A 20,075-nucleotide genomic window follows, 5' to 3' on the forward strand; every position below is an offset into this window, starting at 1 on the left:
GGATTCCCCCTCAGACGGGGCGGCCACTTCACGTACGGGGCGTCCTTGATTGCCATCAGAATTTCGGCCCGCTTCGCGTTCAGTGGAGTGTAGTCTGCCCGGTCTGGTGCAGGAGCCCGGAACAACTGACCCGGCTTTGCACCCCGGACTATTTCCTTTTTTCTTCGTGTATCCTCTTGACTGGGAGGTTCCCCTTCTCTCTTCCTTTTTCCGGGTGCGCCCTCATCCTTCTGGTTGATCTTCTCTTCAGTGGCTATGAACTTATCCGCAAGCTTTAGGAACTCGGTTATGGTCGCGGGTTGGTTGACGACCATGTGTCACTTGAACTCCTTGTGCTTCATGCCTTTCTTGGCCGCTACTAGGCGTACGGTGGAGTCCAGGCGCGGTATCTGCATACAAGTGTCGTTGAACCGCTTGATATAACTTCGGGTGGACTCTCCTTCTCTTTGGGCTACGTTGAAGCTGCTTTCTTCAGTCTGCGGGCACCACTTGTTGGTGACAAAGTGGGATGTGAAGGCTTGTGCGAACTGCGCCCAGCTTCTTATCGATCCAGGCGCCAAGTTCCGGTACCACGTGCGTGCTGCTCCCCTGAAGGTAGTGGAGAAGGCCACGCACATGCATGACTCATTGGCTCGCGCCAGGTGCATCTGTGACTGAAAGGCGTCTACATGATCATTCAGGTCGAACAACCCGTCATACTTGTCAAGAGGGGGAAGCTTGAAATCCTTGGTTATTGGGACTGCTAAGAGTTCGGAGGACAAGGGGGGCGGAACTGAGAGGAGTGGAGCCTTGGTTTCGGCCGAGCCTACCTCTTCTTTGCCCATGAGCTCAGGCAAATCACGGGTGATAGATCGGCGAGCTCGATGGCGGCGTCTCTGCTTCTTGGTGGGCTCGGCGTTAGTGCTGCTCACCTCCGCGCTGTCCAGAATGGTTTGCGCTGGGAGCAGCCCGGTCTACTGGTGATGGCTACGGACAAAAGGGGCCTGCTTAGAGTCTGCCGCCAGGATCTCGAACCGATTTTCGAGGATTGGGGTTCTGAACTTCGACTGTCGGGGCGATGTTGACCTGCCTCGCCGGGGTCCCCCCGACCTATCCACCCGCGGCGAGATCGGGGTAGCCGGTCTCTCCCGTCTGCCAAGGGGGGAGGTCTGGTTTTTTGGGGGATTTTGGGGGGCTTCTCCTCGGCCGGAGTGCTCGCTCTGGCGGCGAGATCTGGCTTGCTGCGGGGCCGGGTGCTGAGGCTGGAGTTGAGGCTGTTGAAGCTGAGGTTGGGGCAGCTGGGGGAACTGCTGCTGGTACTGGTACTGGGAGACCTGGTGCAGCACATGCTGTTGATAGAGCTGAAGTTGCTGGAACTGTTGCATTTGAGCCTACATGGCCCTCATGCACTGCATTAGGTCCTCCAGCTGGTTCGGGCTGGCCGCTGGGGGCGCAACCGAGGGTTCAGTGAACGTTGTTCCGACTGTAGCGGGGAGTGGGGCGATGACAGGTGCCATTGTGAGAGGCACGTTCAAGCTGGGAATTCCGTCCGCTGAGAGGGGGACGGTGAACTGCCCGATACAGACAGTAGGAGACTAGGGTTGCTCCCTGGAGTTGCCCATTTCTATGCTTTGTCCGACGTTGCTAGGGGAAGCCATGAGCACTGAGTTGTGTTTAAGGAAGAAGAAGTAACTGAGAATTTAAAGGGGAAGGCCTTTTGAAGTGTTTCCCACAGACGGCGCCAAATGATGTGGCACGATCCGGGCACTCCTAGCTTTTGTTTCTCTCTTTACTCCCCATACACAGTACTAACTTAAGCATCGGAGTATTCCCATCAGGCTAATCCCCGGGAATCCTTCCTTTCATCTTCTCAGGTGCCGGTCGTTGCCAGCGAGGAGCCAGTCAGCCGCCAGCTAGGAGTGCCCGGATCACGCCACATCAATGATAAAATGAGATAAAGTAGACTAAGGTCATGTTGGGAGTGCTTATTCGAAATAAGTACTTATTTGGGTGGGGATGACACTATTAAGCACTTATTGGTGTTTGGGAAATAAGCCCGAAATAAGTACTTATTTTAAAAATAAGGGCTTATTTTTTAAGCTCAAGTTTCTACCTTTTTTTAAGTGATCATACAATAAGCACTTATTCAAATTTTTACTCCCAAAATTATCCATTGTAAATTTTTAGAATACCAATTACATCCTTTTACAAAAGCAATTTTACAAAGGCAAGGCACTTTTATAAAAGTACTTTTATGAAATTACTTTTACAAAAGCATTTTTATAAAAGTACTTACTTTTATGAAATTACTTTTATAAGAGCACTTTTATAAAAGCATGTTTATGAATGTACTTTTATAAGAGTACTTTTTACAAAAGCACTTTTATAAAAGCACTTTTGCGGAAGTAGTTTTATAAAAGCACTTTTATAAAAATAATTTTATGGAAGCACTTCTATCAAAGTACTTTTATCTGTTCACTTTGGATTGAATGTTTTGAAAATTTAAAAGAAAATGAAGGACAAAAGAGTCGATCACAATTGCTTATTTAAGTGCTTATTGAAAAACAAGGCCACCCAACGTCCAAGATGAAATAAGTGCTTATTCAAATAAGCACTTGTTTTTAAGCACTTATTTTTAACATAAGCACTCCTAAACATGGCCTAAGATGCTTTATATTATTCCGGTGCCAATAATTTAAAAATAAATATGACATCAAACAGAAAGGAAAAATAGGATTCATGTAACTAAATTATATAATTGGTATAAGGCTTGGATAATGATGATGTTGATAGTAGTGAACAAATTAAGGGTGGAGCCACTTAAGAGATACTTATCGCTAGGAGTTTAACTTGAAAAAGCACCACCAACCCTAGTTGCCATTTGGATGGTAAGCCCTAGAAGACCTACCCAACGTATGGATGATGGAATAGAAACATAGAAGATTAAGACTATTCATCATCTAGATGCATGCATAGTGCTCCTCATCCATGCTAGCTTCCATACCACATTATGTTTTCTTTTATCATCAATTGCTCCCAAACTTTTATACTTTGTTTCTTTTCTCAAACAAACAATGATTTGCAAGGTGGTAGAGGTGCATTAGTCTTGATTGTTACATTATATGATTGAATACTCAAGCTCAACTTAATCAGCTGAAAAAAAACTAAAGCAGCGTAAGCTAGTACATGAACCTCCCCTCCTTTCATTGTCATGTCTTCTATCAACCGATAAGTACTCAAAACTTTACTTCCTCAACCTACACATGCCTTTGTCTTCTATCAATTCCAACTTATAACTGCTCAAGAGTAACAAACCATTCTCACCACTTCCAACCTAGGGATGTCAATGGGCCAGTGGTAAATTGCACCGTCCTGATCCTAATGGATTAGAAGTGTGTCAGTCTTAATCGGGTCTCATATCGGGTTCGAATTGAAGCTAGCCCATGCCAATCCCGACCCATTGACATTTTTGTACCAATGAATCATATATAAATATAGCCTTGGTGGACTATAGGTGTAGCAGGTCCAGGTTCAGTATCCTATTTCATCGAGTAAAAACCTATATCAAACCTGACCCATTGGCATACCTACTTCGACCCACATTTTTATTTGGGTTCTGTGTGTGGCCCCCTGTTTGAGCAAATCCATATATGTCCAAAGATTAATCGACCAGGAGGAATTTGATCAATATGGAACAATAAAGCCAGGTAGGTGTTAAGGAATGAGGAAAACAAAAAACAAAAAGAACAATAGTATTTTGGTATAGTTAAATTCAAATTGTAGTAGACACATACCTAAACTATCCCAATTGTAATTATGTTTGAAAGCTAGTGGCAATTTAATACGATGCTTGCAGTTTCCGTGCTCCCGACAACACAATATCCTCTGTCCATAATCCATATCGTATTTATGGAACCAAAGTTTACCCATCCACCAAATTAGTTCAGTTTTCAGTCCTGCGTTCTGCCATCATAGATTTTTTTCCTTTTAAAAAATGAATTTAGCTGTTTTCAACTCTACCAGCCTCATGGATTCAACCATCCAAATTGAATGATTTGACTCATCTTGTCATCTGACCTTATAATAAATTAAAACAAAAAAAGTGTTTTACATTCAACTACAGATGGTAATTAAGAATGCAAATGCAAATATATTTGGTTCGTGAAAATACAAAATTCTAGATTGAAATTTACTTGTTTGAGTCAAATTTTGTTCCCATTTCAAATACAAAAATATCAGAAAACAAATTCTACAAAAACATGTTCCTAATCAAATGCATGCAAAACTGAACGGGAGTACAAATTTGTTTCAGCTCAGAATTTGCACTCTTGTCAAATGCTAGGAAAATAATGAGAAAACAAAGAATTATCTCCATGAAAAATGATCTCTAACAACTAAGCACAAGTTTGCCAGCCGAGTTAGACAGGTAGATATCAGATGTATGTGCAAACGGTCCAATTCACAAATTCAATTTTGAAAACATTGATTTGGAGCCATCTGGCGAGCAATAAATCCAAGGGAAAGTTAATAAGAAATGACGGATTCGAGGCAATGGCCCACACTCTCTCATCCAAAGTACTGGGAGGATCCATACACCTGTTGTCGGCTGCGTGGGACCCCACCTTCGCTCCGTCATGGGCCTAATGGGCCACATCCGGTTTGAACAATGGTAAGCCACCAAGGCTGGACAGTTAACTGGCTTGCCCTAGTCGAGTGACCGAGTCTGGGGGACACACGCATCCCATTGAACTTGCCACGTTTCACAGGGAATAACATTCCAAACATGATATGTCATATGCCACATCATCTGATAGATGGGCCCTATTTGTAAGGAGCTGACGTGGTGTACGGTGCCTACAAGTAGAATTGTAGAGGATTTGAATGGAGGATGGAGGACAGCACATGTGTCGTGTCTTCAGAGGGTGTTCCCTAACCCTAGGCGACGGTAGAAAGTTCCAATGTTCTGTTACAGACAGTTGTTGAAAAAGAGTCGGAGAGGATCAGAAAATCAGATGGTCGGAACCATCGACGGTGGGTCCCAATTCCCAAATCACAACATCCAACATGCAAGGTGCATAATAACACCAATCTGGCCCCAGCTGGCCAGGCCGCAAGTCCGCAAGACCGCAACTACTCGGTCTTGGTAGCCAAGCCTCCAAACAAGCCACGGATAGCCTACAAGCTGGTTTCTAGACCGTTCTATCATAGCCCACTTGAAATTGTTCTTCTTCATTTGGTAATTTTTCTGCCAGAGGGATGAGGTGACAAGTCTGAATTGTTTCTAAGAGTGTAGGGCCTCCAACATTGGCCATGTGCCCAATGTTGGAATTAGATTGCCACGTGGAAGATTTTGTATCGTCTAGGTCTAGGGAAGCTCCCTGAACGATCCGACTAGCAGACCCGCTCCGATAATGAAATAAATAATTCCAAATTTCCAACAACGGATCTATTCTGATTCCCGACTCCTGAGGGAGGGGAATTCTAAATTCTAATATCCGACTAGGAAGAAGCCTGCAGTGCAGGCTGCAGCGTCCGTTGTCAATTCAGTCATGTCGTCGGGTTAGAGTTCAGATCGCGGATCCTATCCAAAATGTCGAAAAAGTAAAAACGGTTCACATGGACAACTTGTCCAGCAGAGGAGACGAATGGACAGCTGGGCACGTATCTCCAGGAGATTATTGTCATTTCCGACGAAAAGCAAGAAAACGTCAAACACCACCTCTCTCATTTGACACGCACGCCACGCACGAAGAGAGAGACCATGGGGGTATTACTGTAATTTTAACGAAAGCCAAAGGCTTACAATGAACCGCCAGCCGCCGCTCGGTCCATAAATAAACCAGTAAAATAAATACAGTAATAAATAAAAGGGAACCGAGAAATAATGCTCGTAAACCAACGATCCGTGTGTCCGAATTTAGCAATTCTTCTGATAAGCGAACAGGGGAGGAAGTGAACGTCTGCATCAGTTGCAGTTGCAGTTGCAGTGAAGTCGTTGATGCAGCCATGGATGGTGGTGCTGGTAGCAGGAGGACGGGGAAGTGACTATCGTGTGCACCAGCTCGCATACACTCTCTGCCTTTCTCTTTCCATCTGTTTATTCTGTCTCGCCCTGTCACTGTAGTCTAATCTTCCCCGAACCTGGCCTTCCTCCTTTGTTGAATCCAATCGTTTGAAGTTCTTTGGGGTTCTTCCAGGAGAACTAGATGTAAGAGGGTCCCACCATACCCTCATTTCGAGTCTCTTCCGTTCTTTTTTCCTCGCCTCTTTCGCTTTTTTTCCTTAATTTTTCTTTGAGCAAAAGAAGTGGGTAACAGAGAGAGAAGCTAAAAAGTTGCAAAAACGTGGCTTACGAACTCATTTCATCGCTCTTACGCGGACAAAGCACTTTCTTTCAGTCAGTTTCCTCAACCGATTTTTAATCCTCTTTCGCTATTTCGTGTGTATATAATTATAATCCTCTGTAACGCTTTCTAAACAAGAAGAAAGGAGAGTTTGGCAGCTTATTATTACGTGTTTCCTCCTTTCTCCCTTTTCTTTTGCTCTGCTTTTTTGTTTTAATTCTCTCTTTCGCTCTGAGTAAAAGCATGGAAGCGGTCGCGATGTTGGGAATCGATGTCTTCCTGTGGTTTAACTGAGATCGAGTTTGTATGATGGATGGCGGTTCTTGAGGTGAGAAAAAGATAGAATATTCTTTGCAGTATCTTTTACTACTTTGTCTTCTGTTGGTTGATTTGAATTGTTGGTATCTTTTAAATGCGTCCGAGAGATGGGTTTTCTCTCTTTCTTTCTTTTTTTCTTTTTCTTTGGAACATTTTCCTCAGAAAATTTGAATTCGTAATGGAAGTATGCGATTCTTCTTTTGATTGTTTTATCTATGTGGAAGTATGCGATTCCGTTCTTTTGAATTCGTAATTGCGGGCTTTTTAACATTTTTTCATTGATGATGACAATTCTGGTTAGGAACTAGTTTTTGTTTCATCCAAGTGGGAATTTTATTTTTCCTCTGTTTCACCTCTTTCCCTCTTCAGTGGTTAGTTAAATTCGATTTCCCTGTAAATTGCAGCTCGAAATCTCTGTTTTGTTTGATGGACAGAACTTCGAAATTTCTATAAGTATTTCTTCTTCATAACAGTTCTTTTGGTATCCAAGAAAAACTTTTTTGCTACACCATTACTGTGATTTGATTCTATTTCGTTCCCAGAAAAACCTATTCCCAGAATCTTTGGTTACTCCTCTGTCCTTGCTCGTGTCCTTGATGAGCATAAAGATAAGAAGAAAAAACGATCTCTAGATGTCCTGTTTGTTGGCAGGACAGCATGTGAATATTGTTCAAGCAATCGCTTTTCTTGGTTCTAAATTTCAAATTCTGTTCATGCAAACCGAGCCTTATCACAATGAAAACGTAAGTTCTTAACTTGACAGTAAAAACTAGAACCTCTTATGAAAAGGGGTTGAAAACAAACTTTACATTTTCCCCTTCTGGCTGCAATTCCTTTTGATGTAGAAAAGGTGTAAAACAAATTTTATGGCTTCAGGCCTCTGGTAAACCAGCCTAATCCATTCTCGTCACCAACTTGTACTGAGTACGGACCTTTCTGGCTTTCTCCTTTCCAGTTTCTTTTTGAGGAGACAAATTTCGTTAAGAATCTGAGGCGAAAATTTTTTACTTGTGGATTACTTTGTTTTCACGGTGGATTAGTGCTGAAATTGCATCTTATTTTCCAGTTTAAGGTTTCAGCATATTTACGCCACTTGCATGTGTGTTGTTTGGTTGGATCTCAAGATGGACGAAAGCTCTGTCAGTTCACGGAAAGATGAACAAGGGAAGGAAGACTCTCCATTTAGATATGAAAATGGCATAAAGTCAGCAGAACGAAGTAGTTTGAAGTTCATTGAACCTAGCCATGAATGCTCTCTAGAAAGGGTGAAGCCACAGCAGAAGTTTACATCGGAAGTTAAGCAATCATACTCAGGAGGAAGATGCATTCAGCAATCATTCCTTCAAAGGCGACAAGCTTCTGATTTTAAGATCCTAAAGCAAATACATTCTCAAAGTCTCAACAAAAAACAACTCCAGCATAGCTTGGATTTTGTAGTTAGAGCCTCCGACTATAGTGTAGCCCCATACAATATTTCTGTGAATTTGAGTTCCTCTAAAATGGAGATTTTGTTTGATGGGTCAGAATCGATTAAAAGTAGAAGAAGAAATACAACTGCAATGGATGATTTTGTTATTGAATGCCCATCGCTAGCTGGACAAAGGAATGTAATTATAAGCTCTGTGGGACAGTGGATTGTAGGTGCCATAGAGAACAACAATATGAGGAACATCTTAGAGAATCCATTATCTTATAATTTAGGTGCCCTAGATCATGACACCAACATAAAGAAAGCAGGTTCAATTGGAATTAAGGGAAAGAAATGTCCTAGTTTCATGAGTTCTCCTTCAAGCTTAAGTATTAGTTCATCACAGAACCTTGATAGGGAGACAGAACCTCAAGGAAATCATGGATATAGATCAGAAGCTCATAAGAGGCTTATTTCTGTCTCAAGTTCAAACTCAACATGTTCAGATCAGTCTTCTCCATCTGCTTGTGACACCATTTCTCAGGGAATGCTTCATTGCACATGGAAAAGTGGAGTTCCATATTTTGTGTTCTCAGTAGAGGATCAAAGGGAGGTTTATGTAGCAAACCTGTGGGTTGTTGAATCATCAGATGACAAGTCTCTGGATTATATGTACACATTCCATTCAAGAACGGATGGTCCAAAGGAACAGGTGACTTGTAGTGTGTCAGATCTTGTTGGTAAGATGAAGGTTTCCAGTTCTTTCAGTATTTGCTCGAACAATTCAAAACTCATAGAGACCGAGTTTGTCTTGTTTGGTGCTAATGAAAACCATTTTGGGGAGATGCAAATTTCAACCTCTCCTCGCAAGAGAAACAGCAAGTTTCCAAAGAGGGTTGTTGATGTATTGGGGACAAACCATCCTTCCAGGGACAGATCTTCCACCAAATTCGGTGTGCCAAGCTCCATACTTGAGGATTTTGCTTGGGAGCCATGCCAAGATATGTTCAGCAAGCTTAATGCATCAAGTAGAGCTAACCTGCTACAAAGCCATCTTTTGCCGAATTTTGAGTTGGCTGCCATTGTTGTGAGAGGCTATACCCAAGATGATTGTGAAGAGGCAATGGTCGGAGGTTGGGGCTTGAAATTTCTCAAAAAAAATAGATCTCAGCAGATTAATACTTCGGTAGAAGCATCTGTTTCTTCAGAATGCTGCCCAGATAGTTTCTTGCAAAAGAAAACCAATTGTTCAAGTATGCATGTTCTACTTCCAGCAGGAATTCATGGTGGTCCTAGGACAAGAAATGGTGGCCCTTCTAGTCTTAGTGAGAGATGGAGATCTGGTGGAGACTGCGATTGTGGTGGCTGGGATATAGGCTGCCCTCTCACAGTACTCAATAGCAGAACAAGCATGGAAGAGGTTTCACAAGGAGGTGCACAAGGGGAATGCAAATCATTGAATCTATTTATGCAGGTCTGTCAGTCTTCTATTCTTTTACTTTGGTTTTATATATGACCTTTAAATTACTTGATGGTTTTAATAACAGTTTTAAGCTACAAAAGTCAACAAATTAGCATATACAAAATGTCCTTGTGGATGCTAAGTGTGGACTTTGTAAAATGGAATTGTTCTTTTTAAGAAGTGGGAAGAGCTGAGCTCTGTGCATCCCTCTCATTTTGATCAAAGATGATAAATGAGAGCCTTAGGGATGGGCTATTGCTTGGTGAAAATGGGTTTGCATCTGAGAGAGCCATTTTGTTCCAAAAATACCAGAGGTTAGGTTTATATCTGATCCAACCCTCCCAACACCCTGGATGGCCAGGACCAACACTGGGTAATGGCCCTTATTTTCTCCTTTGATATTCAAATTTCACTATCTCTTTTATCCTGGAAATAGCCAAGTATTTATTAATTTGTGATAGTCAAGTATGCATATCTTTTTGTCCTTTTTACAGTCCACTCCACCTCAGAATTCATAAATTAATTCTCAAAATGTATTTATCCCCACCCCCTATAAATAGCATCCTGCCCGTGAATTTGGAATCTTTCCCCTTCCCCACCTTGACACTGACCCAAACTGACGTTGCATTATGAATTTCGAGGTGGACTGATCTCAAATTACCCCTACCTTTTTTTATGCCAACGTATATTATCTTCTGGTGTTCCATACTCTGTAAGCACAGAACATGCAGCTGACCATGAACTGATCTCTATTTGGCAGGGTACAAAGCAAGGTCCCACAATGAGAATGGTGACTATTCATGATGATCTCTATTGTATTCATTTCCAATCAACTATGTCAGCTCTCCAATCTCTCTCTATAGGAGTGGCAATTATCCATTCTCAGAGTCCCACTCTATGTCCCAAAAATGTACAGAAGTTGAAGCAGCAAGTATCAGGATTGACAATTTCATTTTCATAATCGTTTCTCCTTCTTAGTAACAACATAATACAGCAGTACAGAAGGCCAAAAAAGAGAGGTTATTTGTACACGATTAACATGATTGTTTTTCTTATAATAGTTAGTACTTCTGGTTCCCTTCCCAATCGTGTATTTCATCTCAGTGCTGGATGGTTGAAACAACAGCTTTTACTTGTATTTGATAAAACAATATATATCTGAGATGAAAATTTAAGAAGAGACCACAATGTTTTTAGGTGTAGTAATTTGGTATGCTCCAATAAGACAAGATATAGATTGCAAATCAAATTCAAGATGGATTAATAGGGGTCTCATTTGTTGAGCTGTTGAGATGGGTTTGGTTCTTTTCCTAACTTTAATATCTAGTGTCAGGGTTTGAAGGCAATTCTGTTTGTTTATATATAGTTGAAGGATCTAGAAGAGATAGGAGCAGACAGAAAAGAACTTGGGTAGAAGTAATAAAAATTAATTTTAAGCACCCATAGTTTAACAATGGATGTGGCACTGAACGGAACAGAATGGCAAAAGGATTCGTGTAGCTGATCCCATATTAGTTGGGACAAGGCTTAGATGATGATGATGATGATATCATCTGAAGCTCTTGGTTTAATTAGAGGCTTTATGGTTGTGAATGTTGAAGAATGAGATCATCAACAAGCAAGTCAAGTAAAACGGATACAAAATTTTCAGGTTGAAATATTTGAGTTGTATGTATGTTTCTTTTACTGTGAAAATACTGTTTTCTTTGTCATTTTTCATCAAAACAAGGGGCAGGAAATAAAGTTTTCTTTCTAAAATGTGATAAGAAAATGCAGCCAAAGATAGAAAACATCATCCCCACTGTGAAGGAGGATTAAATTTGTTATATGGCAAGCTATGATCCATGCACTGCTTTCCAGAAAAACTTTGGTCGGTGCTGCTTGAAGTTCCAACAGAATAGGCCATATTGGCCCAGCCAGTGGTTGGCGATTCCCGTGTAAAAGGTACTTGGATCTTGTCATCTTGGGGTAAAAAGCATTTTCTCTTAGTAAAAAAAGGGAGAAATAGATTTCAACAATTGAAGGTTCTGATAATTTGGAAGAATCATCCAGAGGTACAAGACTTTTGGATGAAAAATTTTAACAGTAACATGCATTGGACAATCATTCTATGGCTTTCTGGTTGGTTGATCCGGTTCAGATGGTTGAAAATTGAAATTGCAAGGACAATGATCTTCAAAATATGTGGTTAAAAATCTTTGGATAGGGTCCTCTTCATGTTGCATGTGATCCAATGGTTATAGTACAATTAATGCTGAAATGTATTTAGAATCTTTGTCTCATTTAGGCTAACATACAAACACATTTATGATGGTACCAGGATCACTGGTCTATATGCTACTCTTATAAGAGATCCGTATAAAACACATCTTTTGGTGCATCTTTTATGAGCAGAGACCTGTGAGTTGCACACGTGATGTTATGGCTTGTAGCGGCTGTTTCTGTTTGGTTGGAATGGGGGAAATTCAAATTTTCAAACCAATAATAAAAATAGACTAATCCAACAGAATAATAAGCATTGGACTGACCTGCATTAAGAAGTTTAATCACTTGTAATAGACTAATCCAACAGAATTGAGAAGACAAGTAATGAATAATGTTAATCAATGAGATGTTGCTGATCCAGATTGTTTTGAAACCCTAATAAGTAAATGGTTTTGGTTGAATCCTAAGCTCTACAATGAAAAGAACATTGTGTAGAATTTGGTTTTTGGAAACTTTTCTTTGTGGAAATCCTTATTACCTTTTATGTTTGTGGTACTATTTTATAGGGTGTTCTGTAAATGAATGTTTTTGTTTTCATTTATTTTTGAGTAGCCACATCAGCAAAAAGAAAAACATGTTCTTGAACTCTTTTTTTTGTTTTGAAAGGCAAAAACATGTTTGTTTTGTTTCAAAAAATAATACATGTTTTTAAAACTAATAATATAATGGTTTTTAAAACAAAAATAAATTTTGTAGTGTAAAAGTTATACGACTTGTAAAACATAATATTAAATAATCATATCAAAACATGTTTTTTGTAACCCTTGAAATTCAAAAACATGTTTTTGGTTTCGGTTTTGAAAACAAAACAAAAATAAATACACAACCAAGAAGACCTAATGATGGTGGCTTAGTTGGTGGAATCTCTAACTGGTTGTATTGGAGATTTGGAATCTAATCGTGATGCCTCCTGGGTTTGGAGATGAACTATGAATCTGTGAATTTCCTCATCACAGATTCCTCCTCACCCCTACCTTACAGCACATCCAGCCATGCATTGAAAACATTTCTCCATGAATTAAAACCAGTGATGAGTACTTGTTTGGCGATAAAATACAAAGATTTGAGCAAGCTCTAGAGATGGTGGATTTAGGATTTAAACGAGAAAATAGATAATAAAATGCAAAAGAGGTAAAGCAAGGAGTGCTTGAATTTTCATTATAATCATCGCAGAGTGAGAGATGCAGGTGTGGTTATGTAATTGGGTTAGTAGGAAGAGAGGTGGAAATGGTTTAGCAATCCAAACTCGGTTACTCTTGTCAGTGGTGGAAAACTGGCAATGTGCAGTTTGGATTTGGGTTAAGCTTCAATCCGTCCATTTAACCTGTCAATCCATTAATAACCCACTGAATAGATAAAATCCAACCTAAACGCGTGTTAGCCTAACTCAACTTGAAGAATTTATACTTTATCAGTCATGCGTTTTCGGATGGGCCTTTTAAAATTTTAACAATTTATCTACCCAAGCCCGTCCAAGTTACACACCTAGTCTACTTTTACTTTGTTGCTTATAAGTTTGGTGGTTCCCATAGACATGTCATGTTATAAATTTAATCACCAACAAGAGTAGTACATACCTTACCTAATTAAATGAGAAAGCTTTGGCCGTCTGGGGGAGAACAATTTGGGCTGTTTTAAAACTTCATGTGCATGACACGTGGGGTAAAAGAGTAATTACAAACAATATTCTTTCAATTAGAAAGATAAATAAGAGACTGAGTGGGATAAAGTATAATGTTCAACTGTTCAAGTACACCCCTAAACACCTAAGGCCCTGTTCGCTTTTCGGTAAATTATTTATCCGGGTAAATACACTCACCTAGGTAAGTGTTTTCTAAAAAAGACTTATCTAGGTAAGTGCATTTACCCATGTTCTTTTATTTCCTATGTAATTAAGGCAATGACCATTTTAGCCATAAAATTTAATTATTAAAAGGGGCATTTTTGTCTCATTCAAGTGTTGACAACTTTTCCCCGGGTGGGAAAGTTATTTACCCACCTAGGAGATGGGTATCATTTACCCAGGAAAATAAACTTTCCTTGGTCTCTACATAAATGTGAAAAACGAAAATGGGTTTCTTGGTCAATGGGAACCAAAATCCCATTGACCAACTTTCCCCCTCTCAAAATCCAAAAAAAGAACGCCCCCTAAGGCCCCGTTCGCTTTTTGGTAAGTTACTTACCCAGGTAAATGCAATTACCTGGGTAAGTTTTTCCCATGTTCCTTTATTTCTCAGGTAAATAAGACAATGACCATTTTAGTCATAGAGATCCATTATTAAAAAGGGCGTTTTCATCCCATTCAAGTGTTGGCAACTTTCTCCCTACGTGGGAAAGTTATTTACCCACCTAGGAGATGGGTATCACTTTTCTAGATAAATGATAGCCAAGAAAATAAACTTCCCTTAATCCCCACATAAAGCTGAAAAAAAAAAAAAACATGGGATTCTTGGTCAATGGGAACCAAAATCCCATTGACCAACTTTCCCCCCTCTCCAAATCCAAAAAAAGAATGCCCCCTAAATGTTTTTCAAATTAAACTGATAATATAATTATGACCACACAATTCATGTGCCTCTTTTATTGTAAAATGTAATGTTTATACATCTAGTTTCATTTGTTTTTATTTGGGACCATTACATTCGTATAGGGAGTCATTCCATACATAGTAATAAGTTCATTATTCAGCCTCTTACAATCGAACTGAGCTCTAATTGAGTAATTTGGGCTTGAATTTGAATCTCGATGTAAGTTTGACTAATTATTTGAATCTAAGCTCATCCAATAAAAAGTTGGGCTTAAAAGCTCACAAGTCTTGCTCGATTAACATATGCATACATACATACATACATTATAGAATATAAAAATATATTGTGTAATATATATTTTGAAAATTTATATTTTTATGTAAAATATATTTTTACATTCTATATATAATATAAGAATATACTATATATTATAAAAAATACATCACATATGCATTTATAAAATATAAAAATATGTTCATTTTCAAGTATTGAAGTCAAACTCAAGTTCATCAAATATTTAATCAAATTAAGCTTGAACCAAGAAATAGGGTTTGAATCAAACTCAAACTTAAATTCAAGCTTAATAATATTTTAGTTGAACCAAACCAAAACATGTAGAAGTTCAATTTGACTCAGTATGATTGCACCCTCTACATAACCCATTCAAGAGAAAACATGTCAATCATCCATAAAGATACCAATCGTATAGAAAAGTAGCACATTCACTTTTGAGTGGGTTATGTAGCCCATTTGTACATGCTACATTTGTACTAAATCTGGAGTGCCTCGTATATCCAACAAAATTGGAAGTCTATAAATTGAGATAGTGTAGTTGGTCATTGGGTTGCCACTACCCAACCCATATATTTAAGTTGGCATTTGGTTTGATGGTGTTTTAAGTTGCAATATTTGAACTTAATTATTACATTGAGAAACAAAGAAGAAATTGTCATATTTTGGCATAAAATAACATTGGATGATAGTTTATCATAACGTCAAACACTAAAGTATTATTGCACCACAAAGGGCAATAAGTGAGAATTCCCCCCAAATACAAGATCATCGTTTTTTATGATTCCTTTGATGCTCCCATGCATATAACTCCATGAAAATACGTGGTGTGTCCATTTGTTTTGTTTTCTTTTTTGTACATTAAAACTAAATCATCTATGTAGCATTTGTAGAATCAAAATTTAAATGCAACATCAAGATTCTACACACAACCTAAGGGTAGGGGTGCTCATGGTTCGGTTAACGAAACCATGGGTTTTTTAACCGAACCGATCAAATCGATTTTTTTTTAACTCTGAACCGAATTGATGCAATCAATTAACCGGTCCACCGGTTAACCACGGTTCAGTCTTTTGGTTTTTTTTGCACTCAAAATTAAGAAAAAAAGGGAAAAAATATTTGAACAAGCATGACAGTCCTAGTGGAGTCGAGGTGGCAACCGACGTCTTGGTTGGTTATTGTAGCTAGGGCTGGTTAAGTTAGTTTGGTTCTTGCTGGCGAGGCAGCGGCCAATGTTGCACTGTTACTACGTGCTTGTCTACTTGATGGTTTGCGTGACGGAGACAAAGATGACAGGCAAGTGAGGCAGAGACTAAGGGAGAGAAAGAGATAGGGAAAAACTGGTGATGATCGGTGCCAGAGGAAAAACTGGGGATTGGGAAAGAGTCAGAAAATGAAGAGACAAGACTAAAAGAGTGAGAAAGAGGAAGTTGAGAAACTCAGAAAGGAGAAACAATAGGCGCGCCCAAGTTTATTCACTAGTTTAAGACTTTAAGTTTACTGGTTTAATACTTTAAGTTTCGATTTTTGAAGAAGGGGAAAACTAAAAAGGTGTGCCCAAGTTTATTCACTCAAAAAACTAAAAAGGTTGAAGCTCGTGCAACTGAAAAAGTGAAAACGCGAGTATGATATCTTTGCATTCATTTCTTATTTCTATATTTGCACATGCACCAGCCTGTTGAGATTTGGGAAAGGGGAAATTTGAAAGTTTTGACCCATGTAAAATTGATTTTGAAAGTGGGAAATCAGGAAAGGTAAAAATTGAAAAACGGACAAGCCACAAGCGTGTGGCGCGCACCCAGGTCTATTCGATTTTAATTAAAAATAAAAATAAAAATAATATATTATTGTATATATACTGGTCGGTTCGGTTAACCGCCAATTTTTTTATAAGGTTAACCAAATCAAACCAAAATTTTTGGTTTTTAAGAATATCAAACCGACCAGATCGGTTAACCTATTTTTCAATTCAATTTTGGTCGGTTCGATGTTCCATATTTTTTTTTTTTTTTGCTCACCCCTACCTAAGGGGGTATCCTTCCCTTGGTTCAATAAAAAGGTGGTTGTGTTTCAAAATCATACCATCTCTTATTGAAAATAAAAATATTGGTTTTGAATCATCATAGTTGTTTTATTGTCTATCATTGTCTATTTTTGAATCACACAGAGCCATAACCATTGTTTTATTAGTGGTTCATTTTTTGTACTCAAAACATAGCCAGCTTTTCCATGTGACTCATTGTGAGCTTCGGGAAGCTCATGGCCAGCTCAAAAGATGGAGTCACCAACCTTTTTTTAGAGGAAATTGGCCTTCATTTCAATTTTGAAAACTCGAGTTTCATTCCTTTGATAGTGACTCCCTTCTCCACCCGGAAAGGCACCTAACCAAGAGATTTCAGGTTCCCAAGGATTAGGTGAGGGAAGGTGTTAGGCACCCTTCTCTCCAAGCTATTGTAGAAACCCAATATGGGAATGGTGTAGGCTCAATTTCTAACAAAAAATCTAGTAAAATGGATTTAAGAATTTCTAAAATTTAGAGAAAAATGCTCATAACTTCCCTTGAAACCATTTTGAGGTGTTGTTATCGGGCCTTAGGTGCTAATTTCCCTAAGACCCTCACATCTTTGCCTTTATTCTTAGTTTAGAAGAAGTTGAGAACGCAAGTTATCCAATGTTTCAAAACTTCAAACAACCCAGCACTGAGAGAAAAAACATAAAGATTTCAAATCTAAGTAAATGAGAGAGTGATAAGCATACCTCTCGTGTGCATGACCTTGACAAAGGTTTTCCAATAGTTGGAATGAGTTAGAATGAAGCTTGAATGGGTTCTTGAGCTGGGAGAGTGCTTTTAGTTGCAAATTATTCCATCTAAAAATATGGGAGGTGAGTTTGAAGTCTAAGATTCAAAGTGCTTTGGGATTTCAAGTAAATGGAGTTCTACAGAGGCAATAAATGCTTCTCAGGTCTCTCTACTGCTCCTCCCTTCTCTAGCCCCAAAAGGGTCCGCCCTAGAGCTTGAGTTGAGTCTCTATTTATAGAAAATGGGAGAGGAACATGTATGAATCTAGCCCAATCAAAGAGTTTGGGCTTTAAAAGAGATTTTCAATAAAATAGGCAAAGATTTTTGTATAAAAAGGTGCTTAATCAAGTTATACTTTTTAGTGAAATATTTTCCTCAATTTTGTGTTGACTTTCACAGGTTTTGTGCATCTAATGGGAGATTGAGGAGTGTCTGACATTGTAGTTTTGTATTTGGGGTTGTTGGTGGCCTAAAATATAAATTTGACTCAACCATAAATGTCATTTTGTATTTTCATGACTTTAAGCAGAGGTATCTTTGGGTTTTGGATTTTTTAAGTCTATTAGATGTAATTTTATTGGTCTAGATGTTTTGACAAGTCCAGTAAGGGGCTAATATAAGCTCTCACCCTTTTGATGTCTCAGTTGATGTGTCAATTTAATCTAGTGCGTTGAAATAAAATCCTTCTAGTTTAATGGTCAAATTAGTGAATTAGATCATGAAACTTGATGTGTTAGGGTTTTTTGGGTCTCTAAGCATGACGGTGAGGTCTGATTAGCCAAATAAGGTTGGGAAGATGGAGATACATGGATGATATGCCTTAATTCATGAGATTTACTAAAACAAAACCTTTGCTTGATGGATGGTCAAGCAAGTGAATCTTGGGATGAAATTTGGTGGGTAGGCATCTTTAGACATCCCAAATCTAATGGAAATAATGGATCTTTAATCAGAGGTGTGGTTTAAAGGATTTAATTTAGATCAAAGGTTTTGGCTTATGGTTTATCAACTAACGAGAAGACCCGAAATGGAACCTTGATTGTTTAATGGTTAAATGAAATAGTTAATTCATGAAATTAACACCCAAGGGTTTTGTGGGTCTCTAAACATGGTGGTGAGGTTTGATTGGTCCAATGTGATGAAATAAAATCTATCATATTTTATCCCCTAATATTCTGTCTTTTATATTGAATTAGTACTTAATTAGACTCATATTTCTTGTATTTCGGTTCAGGGCATGAAAGAAGGCATCAGGAGCAAAGAAAGACAAATCGGATGATTTTTCACAATTTCAATCGTTCAGTAATCTGGGCCTAACTCGCGTATCCGAACTCCGATTGGGCTGATTCAAGACCCACTAGAAAGATAAGAGAAAAAGTCACAACTTTCAAGTTTTGGGCTTTCACAGATTCGGCCTGCATCAAAGTCAAATCCGAGCCCGAAGTCGGGACAAATTCGTAGGAAGGCCCAATCCACAGCTGAAGCCCAACTTGCAGAAAAGCCTGGCTGAAGCCCAATTCGCAGAGGAGGTTTAATACGAATCCAAGAACAAGAAACTGAGAGCAGTCCTTCCAGATCTAAATTCTTGATGTAATCTTAGAAAGATAAAGAGATTGAGTTCATTAGATAAAGAGATAAGATAGGATTAGAATATGACTTTCTATTCTTGTAAGATAAACTTCAAGAGGAAGTAGGAGACCACCACCTCCCCTTTAAGCTATATAAAGGAGGGGGCAGACTAGCTTGAGGCATCGCTCAATCTTGGGGATTGAATCAAGAAGCAAAGAGCAATCAGTCAAGAAAGGAGCAAGAATTCAAGAAACTTTAAGAAGAAGGTGGCGGCAAGAAGAGGAGATCTCAGCACCATGGGTGAATCCAATAGTTCTTTCTTTCCCTTTGTTTGCTTTAATTCTTTTATCATGAACTGATTTCTTGCTATGACTATGGAAAGCCTAACCATGTTAATGAATATATTTTTATCTTTATGATTTATCCAAGATTGTGATTTCCATATAGTCTATGAATTATTGTGCTTAATGCAATTAAGAGCTTGGCCACCTCTTAATTGAATTGTGTTATGTGAATGAATCAAGAGAGGAATTCATATAATTGACTGAACAATTCACACTGTGAATTGAATGGTATATAGAGATATATATACATGATTCATCTGAATTTAATGGTTTTTCTTGGACTTAATGCATTTCCATCTTGAGAGTTCTACTCGAGAGATCGAAGGGTTATTTGATGGACGTAGTTTTAGTATATCTCCAGAGAGAATATTAAATAAAATAGGAAAAACCTCAGCTTATGGGAATGACAAATAACCTTGGTTAATCGAGTCCATTAATATTCATTACATTGGTTAGGTGGACCAAAAGCCCTAGCGATTTCATCCATTGCATATACAGTTAGTGATCACCCTTGCTTCTATTTTCTTTTTCTAGTTTTTATTTCCAATAGTTCATGCTCAAATCAGAATTTCGATTGTCCAAATAATTAGGGAAGACTGTGGTTCTAATACTTATTTTGTTAAATCCCCGTGGGAATGATATTTTTTATACTACTTGATAACTAGTGCACTTGCTAGGGTTATATATTTATAGCTATCACAATGAAGTTGGATTATAAGCTCTAATTAATGAGATTTGCTGAAAATATAATCTTAACTTGATTGACG

At 38.8% G+C, this 20,075-nt stretch overlaps 1 protein-coding gene across 4 annotated transcripts; it reads left to right on the forward strand.

Moving 5' to 3' along the window:
* Positions 1 to 5,869: 5,869 nt before the first annotated feature.
* On the forward strand, positions 5,870 to 10,699 carry LOC104602778 (uncharacterized). 4 transcript variants are annotated; one of them, XM_088894873.1, is made up of 4 exons: positions 5,870 to 6,376; positions 6,566 to 6,651; positions 7,708 to 9,523; positions 10,272 to 10,699. In XM_088894873.1, the coding sequence occupies exons 3-4, from the start codon at positions 7,739 to 7,741 to the stop codon at positions 10,470 to 10,472; spliced, it is 1,986 nt and encodes a 661-aa protein (XP_088750999.1). In that variant the 5' UTR covers positions 5,870 to 6,376; positions 6,566 to 6,651; positions 7,708 to 7,738; the 3' UTR covers positions 10,473 to 10,699. The 4 variants fall into 4 exon arrangements, with proteins under 4 accessions (XP_088750999.1, XP_010264891.2, XP_088751000.1 ...); XM_010266591.3 differs by having other exon boundaries at positions 6,238 to 6,376; positions 7,766 to 9,523; XM_010266589.3 differs by having other exon boundaries at positions 5,870 to 6,651.
* The last annotated feature ends 9,376 nt before the right edge of the window (positions 10,700 to 20,075 follow it).

This window comes from Nelumbo nucifera, chromosome 1 (assembly GCF_055504915.1).
Source record: "Nelumbo nucifera cultivar China Antique chromosome 1, China Antique-T2T, whole genome shotgun sequence".
NCBI classification, from domain to species: Eukaryota; Viridiplantae; Streptophyta; class Magnoliopsida; order Proteales; family Nelumbonaceae; genus Nelumbo; species Nelumbo nucifera.

Coding starts and splice junctions, on each gene's coding strand:
- LOC104602778 (XM_010266589.3), top strand. CDS start 7,739: ATGTGTGTTGTTTGGTTGGATCTCAAGATGGACGAAAGCTCTGTCAGT. Junction 9,524..10,271: donor CATTGAATCTATTTATGCAG/GTCTGTCAGTCT, acceptor TCTATTTGGCAG/GGTACAAAGCAAGGTCCCAC.